The following is a 13,120-nucleotide window of genomic DNA, read 5'->3' as shown; positions in this document are numbered from 1 at the left end:
TAAGAAGTGATTGCCGGCATCTATTGGTAGCTCTGTTGATGCACTGTGCGTCCTTTCCTGGGCAAAACCATCTGTGGAACATCCTTTGCTGTGGAATCCTTTGGTCAAGTTGGGGCTGCTTCTGTCACACTCTCTGGTGTTTGCTGTCAGGATCTTCTGCTCACTGTGAGAGTGTTTCTGCCTCAATCTCCTGAGGGAGCAAGTCATCTGAATCAGCTGAGGCTTGATCTCTTGGGTAGTCCATTTGAAGTCTACCCCTGAAGAAGGTTGTGGGGAGCTTCCATCCTTGTAGTCTGTTGGCAGCTGCAGGAGCTCTGCAGAAATCCCTATCTTTTGTCAGTCTCTTCCCTTGCAGTGTCTGAGTTGAGGCTGGGGCAGTCTGCCATTCTGCAATGCCTCTGAGGTGCCTTTTCAGGCTTTCTGCTTGCATGTGGTGCTCGAGGCTGCATTTTGCATTTGGTATATTTTTCAAGGCTTCAGTCAAACTCGTTCTGTTCTCTAAAAGCAGTTTCTCTTGGGCCTCTGCTTCAGGCTCATCATCCACTTTGTTCCTTGCTTCCTGTGAGCCCTGGAATTCCCAGGACCTCTGCCACTACCTGGAGTGGAATTGGATGCATCCCCTGGCAGTTTGTCATTACTGTATGGGCAGATTTGTTCCACCAGGGAGTATTCTCAATGTTGGCCTGTATCAGGTCGTGCCACACCTATGGCAATTTTTCATCACCATCCATTTGTTTGAGTGTTATTCTTTATGACATGCAGACATTTCTGCTGCTCTTTGTCTCCACTACAGGACACAAATTCTCAGATTTAGACCTTCACCTATGTGGGAAATATTTTTGAGCCCATATTACCCGTAACGTCAGCATCGTACACGCTCTCATTGTGTCTTAACTTTCCACAAGCAAAACCATGGACAATCCACGTGGACAATAGCTTCTGGCCTGAAGTAAATGGAAGTAAACATTTGGAAAGATGTAAAACAGCCTGGAGATTCATAATCACCCAGACTACATGACCACACAAAGCCCAAATGATCCCAATCGTTGTTTTTTTCACGTAAAGATCTAGTAACTGCATTGAAATGTCACACCAGCACACACAGTGGAATCTCACTTGAATGTGGTCTTTATTATATCATACCTTACCATTAGTATCTAGTTAGAGATTTGCTCAGTAATCCATAATGGCTTATCACATTTTCAGTTGACACAAAGCTCTATTACTCTTCCCCAGTCAAGAACTTGGCCTTATTAATGTTCAGTAAATTTGAATTAGCACTGTAAAATGACACCTTGATCCATAAGCTAACTACTTATTACGTGAACTATTTTTAATCAGATTGTCGTCAAGACCATTCTGAAGATTGATTATTCCATTTAAATTAGAATGGGTTTTTAGCAAAATAAAGTTAAGTTAAACACATCTCAGTTAAAGTTAATAGGCATTAACTAATGAAGCAATAAGGAGCACCTTATATTTTCTTATGGATTCTTTCAGTCTCCTGCTGTAACTCTGTGGGTGACTGGTACAGCCCTCAGGGAAACACTATGATTCACTTGCACTGGATCTTCGTTATTTGAGTTTCCTTGTGCTTCATAAAGTGTGAAATCTCTGTTCAACAACAACACCCACAACTTGCATTTGTATAGTGTCTTTGACATAGTAAAATATCCTGAGGTGCTTCAAAGGAGTGTTATACAAAGGAAAATTGACACTGCACCACTCTCTCTGAGGAGATATTGGGACAGAGGGCAACAAGCTTGCTCAAAGAGTTAAGAAGGACCTTTAATGGAAAGAGACAAATGGAAAGGTGGGAAGGCTTAGGAAGGGAATTCCAGCAGTTAAGGAAAGCAGATTACCAGAGGTAAAGCAGATACAATAGGGGATGCACAAGAGATGAGAATTAGAAGAATACAGAGATCTCAAAGGATTGGAAGGGCTGCAGGAAGCTTCAGAGACAAGAAGGGGTGAGGCAATAGAAAGATTTAAAAACCAGAATTTTTAAATCGGGAAACACTGACCTGGAAGTCAATGTCAGAGAGCAACTGTTTTCAAAAAGCAAATGTTTACCAAGGTGCAATTTCATGTGCAAGAATTCCCGATGCTAGGGATGGCTAAATGTTTTGACTCATTTAAGAGTCAAATAACCTCGGGACAATGAAATGGCCAATGAGGTCAGATGCACCAACAGGCTCTGGATTGCACCTGAGGTGGACAGGGCAGTAAAACAGCCAGAACCCTCAAAGAACTCTGAAATCAATAGATTTTTTTTAGATTAGACTTACAGTGTGGAAACAGGCCCTTCGGCCCAACAAGTCCACACCGACCCGCCGAAGCGCAACCCACCCATACCCCTACATTTACCCTTTACCTAACACTACGGGCAATTTAGCTTGGCCAATTCACCTGACCCGCACATCTTTGTGACTGTGGGAGGAAACCGGAGCACCCGGAGGAAACCCACGCAGACACGGGGAGAACGTGCAAACTCCACACAGTCAGTCACCTGAGTCGGGAATTGAACCCGGGTCTACAGGCGCTGTGAGGCAGCAGTGCTAACAAGTGATTCTTGATCTGCCCATCAATGACCTGGGAAAACTATTCCCAGAATTGCTGTCAAAAGTTTTCTTGGTATCTCCTGCCAGGCTATGCAAAGCACCACAATGTCCTACAGTCATGCACAGGTAGGTGCTAGAGTTCTGTTTGCACTTACTGCACTCAATTATCACCCTCATGAGATATCTTCCTTACAACCTTATAAACTCCAACAGGGTGATTAGGAGGGCACCGGTGTGCACAAACATGGTGTTATTTTTAGCATCATAACTAAGGAAGTTTGGTGCCTGTATCTGACTCATTTGTCAGTCTTAATAAACTGCAAGAGGATCCATGTGGCTGTTGCATCATGTTCTAGAAAAATGACAAACTTTAGTTTCATGTCCAAGTAAAGATTTAATCACTGTGTAACTATTGCAATATCTTTCAAAGTTAAATCACTGAATATTACATTTTATTTTGTGTGATTCTTAAGTGATTTTCCCCTTCATATAGGCTTCATTTTTTAAACAGATATTTTAAAGCATGAGAGGAGATAAACTGCCTTCTCTGAAGCGTGTGCCAAAACTGCTTTTTTCCATTTTTCTGTTTGCTTTAAATGGTGCTGAAGCAGATTTTTCTTGGATACCTTTGGAGATAAGGAGCCTGGATGGTAGCTAAGGTAGGGTATTGTGCTCAAATTCGTATTTGGAGCACGCCACCCTTTTAATTAAAGCAGTTGCAAATCATAATGGCATTGATTTGTTTTTAATTCACTCATGGGACATGGGCATCACTGATGTATTGTCTATCCCTAGTTGCCCTTGAGAAGGAGCTAGTAAGCTGCCTTCTTGAGCCACTGCCTTAGGGAGACCCACAATGCTGTTAGGGAGGGAAATCCAGGAATGGTGAGCCAACAACAGTGAAGGACTGATGATGTATGTCCAAGTCAGGGTAGTGAATGTTTTGGAGGGGAACTTGCAGGTGGTGGTGCTTCCATGTATCTGTTACCCTTGCCCTTCCAGATGGGAGTGGTTGTGGGTTTGGAATGTGCTGCCTAAGAACACTTGATGAATTTCTGCAAGGCATCTTGATTGCTATGTAAATTCCTGCTTGCATTCATTGACGATGTCCACTGTATTTTAAGATTAGCTCTTTATATAATTGTCTGCTCTAACAGTGTCCAGCTGGCTGACAGCAAAAAAAGAGTCATTTCAATTTCAAAACTTTAGAGATATATCTGATGTCATCATAGTCATGAAAATGGATAATAAATATTTGATTTTCACCATGTGACGTTAACCAGAGATTGACAGGGATTGCAAACTGGTTTTAAGGAGGATGCTGAAGACCCTAACTGGCTGCTGTGATCACCTGACGAGCCCAGACAACCCACATGGAGTTTGTCACTGCACCTCCTCAATATATCATTTCAGTTACATCACACTGTAAACTTTTGCTATATATTCTGTGACTTACAATCTGATACTCCATAACCTGATGAAGGAGCGACGCTCCAAAAGCTAGTGCTTCCAATTAAACTTGTTGGACTATAGCCTGGTGTTGTGTGATTTTTAACTTTGTCCACCCCAGTCCAACACCGGCATCTCCAAATCATTTACAAAAACCAGCAGGTACAGGGCCACAACTTTTATAAAAAAAGAATTGAAAGCGAGGTGTCAAGAAATTCACATCACTTGTTTTACTGACACTTGCATGATAACTTCACATCTTGAAGATGAATGGTTATCCGTTTACTTCAGTTTGGGAGAAAAACGATTGAGCTAGACCAGGAATATGCAAAGGAATCACCTCCTTAAGTAACTGGCAGGAAGAAAGCGGGATGGACTGGAAACAGCAAGGAGGTGGAAAGCTATAATTTTCTCTCTGTCTCAACCTCATGGGAAAAACAAATCACTCGTGTGAGAAATCAAGGGTAACTACAGGCCTTGCCACTCCCGAGGAAGCAAGAAAGTAGTCATGCAGTTAGGGCTCACATTTCGCACTCACAAAAAGACTGCACACTGCATTGTCTTTATCTTCCTGTCTGTAGTAGAAACCCAGTTCCCCTATGTGTTTTTAAAGTGTGATTTTGCGCAAAATGAGGAACCTTGATTATCTGAACAAGATGGGCTGGCACTATTTCATTCTGATAATTGATTATTCGGTTAATTCATTCATGCCGCTCCTCTGGGACTTGGAGTTTTCTATTAAGTCTGCTCCCTGTTCAGGAGACAAGCAACAGCTCAGTGCGCACGAGCTCTCGCTCACCCCCAACACTGTCCCCAAACCCCACCCCCAACCCCATCCAACATCTCCCACCACCCCACTCCCAGCCCCGTCCAACCCTGCACCTCGCCCACACCCCAACCCTGTCCAACGACTCCCACCATCCGCCCCGCAACCCCATCCAACACTGTACCCCGCCCACACTCCAACCCCGTCCGACACTGCACCCCGCCCACACCACAACCCCGTCCGACTCTGCACCGCACCCACACCCCAACCCCGTCCAACACTGCACCCCGCCCACACCACAACCCCGTCCAACACTGCACCCCGCCCACACCCCAACCCCGTCCGACTCTGCACCGCACCCACACCCCAACCCCGTCCAACACTGCACCCCGCCCACACCACAACCCCGTCCAACACTGCACCCGGCCCACACCCCAACCCCGTCCGACACTGCACCCCACCCACACCCCAACCCCGTCCGACACTGCACCGCACCCACACCCCAACCCCGTCCGACTCTGCACCGCACCCACACTCCAACCCCGTCCGACACTGTACCCCGCCCACACTCCAACCCCGTCCGACTCTGCACCGCACCCACACTCCAACCCCGTCCGACACTGTACCCCGCCCACACCCCAACCCCGTCCGACTCTGCACCCCGCCCACACCCCAACCCCGTCCGACACTGTACCCCGCCCACACTCCAACCCCGTCCAACACTGCACCCCGCCCACACCCCAACCCCGTCCGACACTGCACCCCGCCCACACTCCAACCCCGTCCGACTCTGCACCGCACCCACACTCCAACCCCGTCCGACACTGCACCCCGCCCACACCCCAACCCCGTCCGACTCTGCACCCCGCCCACACCCCAACCCCGTCCGACTCTGCACCCCGCCCACACCCCAACCCCGTCCGACACTGCACCCCGCCCACACCCCAACCCCGTCCGACACTGCACCCCGCCCACACTCCAACCCCGTCCGACTCTGCACCGCACCCACACTCCAACCCCGTCCGACACTGCACCCCGCCCACACCCCAACCCCGTCCGACTCTGCACCCCGCCCACACCCCAACCCCGTCCGACTCTGCACCCCGCCCACACCCCAACCCCGTCCGACACTGCGCCCCGCCCACACCCCAACCCCGTCCGACACTGCACCCCACCCACACCCCAACCCCGTCCAACACTGCACCCCGCCCACACCCCAACCCTGTCCAACACTGCACCCCGCCCACACCCCAACCCCGTCCGACACTGCACCCCACCCACACCCCAACCCCGTCCAACACTGCACCCCGCCCACACCCCAACCCCGTCCGACACTGCACCCCGCCCACACTCCAACCCCGTCCGACACTGTACCCCGCCCACACTCCAACCCCGTCCGACACTGTACCCCGCCCACACTCCAACCCCGTCCAACACTGTACCCCGCCCACACTCCAACCCCGTCCGACACTTCACCCCGCCCACACCCCAACCCCGTCCGACACTGCGCCCCGCCCACACCACAACCCCGTACAACACTGCACCCCGCCCACACCCCAACCCTGTCCAACACTGTACCCCGCCCACACTCCAACCCCGTCCGACACTGCACCCCGCCCACACCCCAACCCCATCCAACACTGCACCCCGCCCACACCCCAACACCGTCCGACACTGCACCCCACCCACACCCCAACCCCGTCCGACACTGCACCCCGCCCACACCACAACCCTGTCCGACACTGCACCCCGCCCACACCACAACCCCATCCAACACTGCACCCCGCCCACACCCCAACACCGTCCGACACTGCACCCCACCCACACCCCAACCCCGTCCGACACTGCACCCCGCCCACACCCCAACCCCGTCCGACACTGCACCCCGCCCACACCCCAACCCCGTCCGACACTGCACCCCGCCCACACTCCAACCCCGTCCGACACTGCACCCCACCCACACCCCAACCCCGTCCGACACTGCACCCCGCCCACACTCCAACCCCGTCCGACACTGCACCCCACCCACACCCCAACCCCGTCCGACACTGCACCCCACCCACACCCCAACCCCGTCCGACACTGCACCCCGCCCACACCACAACCCCGTCCGACACTGCACCCCGCCCACACTCCAACCCTGTCTGACACTGCGCCCCGCCCACACCCCAACCCCGTCCGACACTGCACCCCGCCCACACCCCAACCCCGTCTGACACTGCACCCCGCCCACACCCCAACCCCGTCCGACACTGTACCCCGCCCACACTCCAACCCCGTCCGACACTGCACCCCGCCCACACCCCAACCCCGTCCGACACTGCACCCCGCCCACACTCCAACCCCGTCCGACACTGCACCCCACCCACACCCCAACCCCGTCCGACACTGCACCCCGCCCACACTCCAACCCCGTCCGACACTGCACCCCACCCACACCCCAACCCCGTCCGACACTGCACCCCACCCACACCCCAACCCCGTCCGACACTGCACCCCGCCCACACCACAACCCCGTCCGACACTGCACCCCGCCCACACTCCAACCCTGTCTGACACTGCGCCCCGCCCACACCCCAACCCCGTCCGACACTGCACCCCGCCCACACCCCAACCCCGTCTGACACTGCACCCCACCCACACTCCAACCCCGTCCAACACTGCGCCCCGCCCACACTCCAACCCCGTCCGACACTGCACCCCGCCCACACCCCAACCCCGTCCGACACTGCACCCCGCCCACACTCCAACCCCGTCCGACTCTGCACCCCGCCCACACCCCAACCCTGTCTGACACTGCACATCACCCACACCCCAACCCTGTCCGACACTGCGCCCCACCCACACACCAACCCCGTCCAACACTGCACCCCGCCCACACCCCAACCCTGTCCAACACTGCACCCCGCCCACACCCCAACCCCGTTCAACACTGCACCCCGCCCACACTCCAACCCCGTCCGACACTGCACCCCACCCACACCCCAACTCCGTCTAACACTGTACCCCGCCCACACCACAACCCCGTCCAACACTGCACCTCACCCACACCCCAACCCCACCCAACACTGCACACTGCCCACACCCCAACCCTGTCCAACACTGCACCCCGCCCACACCTCAACCCTGTCCAACGGCTCCCACCACTCGCCTCCAACCCTGTCCAACACTGCACCCCGCCCGCATCCCAATCTCGTCCAACACCACCCCCACCCGATCCAAACTCCATTCAAACCTGCCCCCAGCCTGACCCTAAAACTCCATCCAACCCCACCCCTTCCCGACCTCAAACCCTATCCAACCCCGCCCCCAGCCTGACCCTAAACCCTCGTCCAACCCCACCCCCAGCCTGACCCCAAACCCCATTCAAACCTGCCCCCAGCCTGACCCCAAACCCCATCCACACCTGCCCCCAGCCTAACCCTAAACTGTCCAACACCACCACACCACCCGCTCCTCAAAGCCTATCCAACACTGCCCCCCACCTGATCCCAAACCCTCATCCAATACTGCACACCCCCGCCCCCAACACCGCCCCCATCTGCCCCCCAGGCCCTGTCCAACTCCTTCCCTGCTAGACTCTCCTTCAGCCCCCAACACGCCCCCCCATCTACCTCCAACACCACCCCCATTCCCATCCCTCAAACTCTATCCAACACTGCTCCCTGCCTGCCCCCATCCGCCGGCAATAATGCTCCCGCCCATGCCCAACATTGCCTCCCGCCTGCCCAAACTTCCCTGATCTGCACCCAACCTTCCTCTGTCCACCCCCAACACCTCACACCACCCACTCCCCAAGCCCCATCCAACACCACCACCTGCCTGCCCCCCCATCTGCCTCCCCGCCTGCACCCCATCTGCCCCCAGCACCGCCCCCGCCCGCCCCCCCCAAACCCTGTCCAACATCACCCCCCACTCACACCATCCCTCTGTGAGGGGTGGTGAGTCTCCAAATAGCGCGGCACGCACACACATACACACAAACATACACACACACACACACACACACACACACACTCACACACACTCACACACACACACTCACACACACACACATATACACACTCACACACACACACGCACAACCTTTTTGTGTAACTTTTTGACAGGTTCCACTTTTGCCCTGCACAGGACAATGTTAGAGAGATTATCTGGGAAAGGCGGGTTTAGGGTACCCGCCTGTGTAGAACTCCAGGGAAACTATAGGAAGAGAGAGAGAGAAAGTGAGAGAGAGAGAGAGGGGGGTGGGGTGGGAGGTCCGTCATATAGAGACAGTGCCTGTGCTCTAGTCAGTCCAGGACTGTTCTTGGCAGCACGTTTAATCACTGTCAACAAAAGACGCAATCAGTGTTGGACACACCTCGTTGATGTAATGTTTCTGTTGAGACCTCGAGATCTCCTTCGGGTAATCCAATTTTCAGATAATTGTTATTTGGATAATCGAGGTTCCCCTGTATAAAGTGTGTGTGTGTGTGTGTGTGTGTGTGTGTGTTTGGAGTGGGAGTGTGTTTGTGTGTATCTATGTCAGTGTGTGTTTGTGCATATATATGTATATGTTTGTGAGATTGTGTGTGTGTGTATATATGTGTGTGTGAGAGAGAGGGAGTATGCGTGTGTTTGTGTACGTGTGTGTATGTAAAGTTGTGTGTATGAGAGAGTGTGTGCATGTGTGTGAGAGAGAGAGAGTGTGTGTTCTTTTCTTGAATCAAAAAACTCCATTCTTTTTCACAGAATGAAACCTTGGAATTGGCACTCCTTCATTTTTGACCTCATTATCTCAGTTTAATGTGATAGCTACATGTTAAAATGGAAAGGTTAAAAAAGACATTTGTTGCCCTGAGGCTGGACATGGAAACTGAGAGCCCTTTGCAAAGTTAAGACCTGCTATGACTGGGCTTACATTTCACTGAGAGGTGGGTGCAGGAGGGTACACAGAGCATCAGTGCTGAGTCGTGTATCCACTACATGGATGGGAATCTCTGATGCATGTCTTAAGCCAGTAACGCAGGTGACTGCTAAATGTCAATGTCCCTGGTGTCAAGTTGAAGAGACCTCCATTGAGATATCGAAAGAGCCAGTCTGGGTATGGCTATAGAGTTCACAACAGTGATCAGGTGACAGAGACCCAGTGCTGGGAAAGGTTCAAAAGCATGATAAGGTCTGGAAGCAAGGGTAACAAGCGACACTGAGACACACTCTGGCTGCCAGATGGAGTGCCTGTAGTTCTCCCTCACAATGTCAAAATCAGTGATCTGTTGAATCTCTGTGAGGTCAGCTCTCCTCTCACATTTGAGCAAGGGTCATCCCTGAGCAATGCACTGGCTCATACTGGAATGGGGGAGGGAAGCCAGACATCTGATAGATCTTAACAAGAGCTAAACACTGCTTATGCTGGAGACCTGAAATAAAACAACCTGTGCTAGAGAAATTCACCAAGTCTGGCAAGATCTGTGGGGAGAAAAACTGAGTTAACGTTTTGAGTCCAATGTTACACTTGCTCAGTCAGAATATATGCAGTCCCCTGCCTTCTGGAATAGGACAGCTACAGCTTGCGCAGTGACATGATGAGTAGCCAGATGAATAGAGTAAGCTGCAGCTGGGTAACTGCTATGGCAGCAATGATCAATCAGGTCATTATGGTCCAGAATACAAACATCCGAGACCATCGCTTTGAGATGCACTATTTCCTGCATCATTGGCCCTCTGCTACTTGAGGTAGTTGGCTCTTAGGCTGTATATCCAATGTCCAATGCCCTCTTTCCCATTCTGTTGTCCTCTTGCAGAGGAGGTTGCCTCTTTTTAAGTAAAGCTTCTGGAGCCCACAACTCTTTGTTTTGAGCTCTGAACCTGAAGACAGGTCTGACCCACAGCACCACGATCTCCACCACAGGTAAGGCAAGGAGGCAGGTTGATCACAGCCATGTTGTTGGTGTGAGCCACACCAATTATGGCAACCGAGCCAACTTGCCTCCCAAAGCTGAAAGCATGGTCTTTATATTTCCTCACTCTTACTTACCTGCTTTATGTTGGAAAGATATGGAAGGTGATACCCAGCCTACTATATTACAAGCACACCTTCTTTGACCAGCAAGTGCTGGTGTGGGACTTGAACTCAGATCTTCTGGCTCAAAGGGAGGGATCCCACTGCATCACAAAACCTCCTTCCCAACAGTTACTGTTCACAAATCCAAGGGTCTCAACACTCGTGATAGTAACTCTGTGCCATTGAATGGAGTAGCTAAGCTTTATTCCCGAAATTTTAACCACATCGACCAGTGCATCCATTGACCCTCATATCTCCCCACTGTATTCAGGACTGCTTCACCCTGACATATCCCAGCCAGAGAGTTTCCTGGTTCTCCTGAATGAACATCTAAAACTGTTCCTAGGAATGCTTTCGAAGGACTCAACAATGAATTCACCTAGCAGGTAATTGGAAATAGCAAGTTCTTGACTCCACCTTTCTACCCACTTCACATCATCTCTGGAGCATAGGGATTTGACAAAATCACGTTCTTCACTGTGTGCTCACACCCATTCCCACCCCATTTCTCACCTCCCAAATAAATGTTCAGTAGCTTTGTCATTTTCTCATTTCCCATGATAATTTTTCTTATCTCTGTCTCTCTCATCTATGCCATTATTGTTACTATCCTTAGTTGTATATTTATAAAAGCTTTTACAATCAGCATCATATTTCTGGCCAGTTTCACCTCCTATTTTCTTTCCCCTGTCTATCAGATTTTTTTGTTGCTCTTTATCGCTTTCTAAGACACTTTCAAGCTCAAGATTACCAGGTTTCTTTGCAACCTTTTAAGTTTCTTCTGCCTAGAGATGGTAAAACAGAAGAACAAAACTATGCTTGATCTTTGAGATGGCACCAGACATCTGTCTGAATCATGCATTGCACAAGAGACATAAATGAAATGGAAAAATGATACAAAGACTGTACCTTGTTTACCTGTAAGGAACACACACCTGACAAAACGCTATTTTCACATCCAAGATAGGTTCACTGCAGTAATACAAGAAATGTCGGCTCATAAATACCTGCAGGGAAATCAAAATGCAAATTTTTTTTAAGTTCAATTTTCATTTTCAATCGTCATCTTTGAATTAAACAACGTAATTTACATCTGAAGCGCATAAAAAATTAGATACTGGTTTATGCAACATTTGACATTTGAAATATTTGTTTTGAACTTTTAAGATACTCATCATTCTAGATTCTTTCCAATTCATTACAGTGCAGTCAGTTCTACTTAAGTCAAAACCCAACAAGGGAGTAGTGTTCCTAATTGGAAAAATATTGAAAAACCCAAAACAATTTATTTTACACCTACCACAATCATTCTGCTAAATGTGCAGTATCCATTTTCTTATACTCATCCATCAATTTCAGGTTAGCTTTCCAATTTAATGAAAACCAGCCAGCAATTTCTGTTGATTGAGTCCAGTTTAGAAAAAAATCAGTTTATCGCATGGAAATGTTTACAAGGATAGAGTTTTACATATCAGTTGGTGACCTGGGTGATGCTGTCACATGAACATTTGCTCGATAAATTGGGACCTGAGCTTTAGCCATCATATAATCCTGACTTTCTCGTTTGTGGGTTGACAATAAGCCCTATTTTCATGGACTTTGGCAGCATCAGAAAGACTTAAACAAATATGGGTTTTAAGTACATATTTAAAAGCATATGATATAACGAAAGCAGTTACCTTTCTCTGGTAAAGAGGCAGACAGAGTGCTAAAATGGACTTCTGTCTATGCTGAATATTTATTCTACCTTGTGTTCTTGTGATGTTCAACTCAGTTTATAACTTGCTATCTCAGGACTGAACACAGTCTTTCTAATAGAAAGCAATTTGTATTATCACCATGTAAGTTTCTTCAGGCACATTCTCTAATGGTTTCAAGTGATTAGTTATTTGAAATCCTAATAAATCTCAAGATTCTGCGAAAGATGGTTCAATTGTGAAGTTTGTCTGGATTCTCTAAAATGTTGTTCAACAGTATTTGGAAGAGAGAGGGGGCATGTAGACCAAGTTTCCAACGGGCACTTCAAAAAGTATACTCAATCAAAGGGCGAGGCCTTTGACAGAAATGTGAGCTATTTTTAAAAGAGGAACACGTCTCAAATAATTTGAAACCTCAGTGATTGGTAATAATATTGAACAGTTTTTTTCATCTTACAACACGAAGTCGTAGTTTTGGAAGAGATACACAGAGCGATAAAGCAGACCATATGCTGATATGGCACACTAAACAGCTGTGAAACTAAATGGTTTTAAGTTGTCTTTCAATCTGACAAAAGGATAGGTTTGAGGTAATAACATTGTT

The 13,120-nt window shown here is 49.7% G+C and overlaps 1 protein-coding gene across 2 annotated transcripts in view; it reads right to left on the bottom strand.

Moving 5' to 3' along the window:
• The window catches only part of mapk10 (mitogen-activated protein kinase 10), a 125,098-nt gene extending 113,260 nt beyond the window's left edge, over window positions 1-11,838 (bottom strand). Inside the window, exon 1 of one of the 2 annotated variants that reach the window (XM_060832071.1) lies at window positions 11,755-11,838. In XM_060832071.1, coding sequence (XP_060688054.1) covers window positions 11,755-11,820 — 66 coding nt within the window. In that variant the 5' untranslated portion in view covers window positions 11,821-11,838. The remainder of the gene's footprint in view (window positions 1-11,754) is intronic. The other variant, XM_060832037.1, reaches the window with a different exon arrangement.
• Window positions 11,839-13,120: the final 1,282 nt, after the last annotated feature.

This window comes from Hemiscyllium ocellatum, chromosome 1, assembly GCF_020745735.1.
Source record: "Hemiscyllium ocellatum isolate sHemOce1 chromosome 1, sHemOce1.pat.X.cur, whole genome shotgun sequence".
NCBI classification, from domain to species: Eukaryota; Metazoa; Chordata; class Chondrichthyes; order Orectolobiformes; family Hemiscylliidae; genus Hemiscyllium; species Hemiscyllium ocellatum.
The sequence above is the reverse complement of the archived record's forward strand: the minus strand, read 5'-3'. Positions and strand labels throughout refer to the sequence as shown.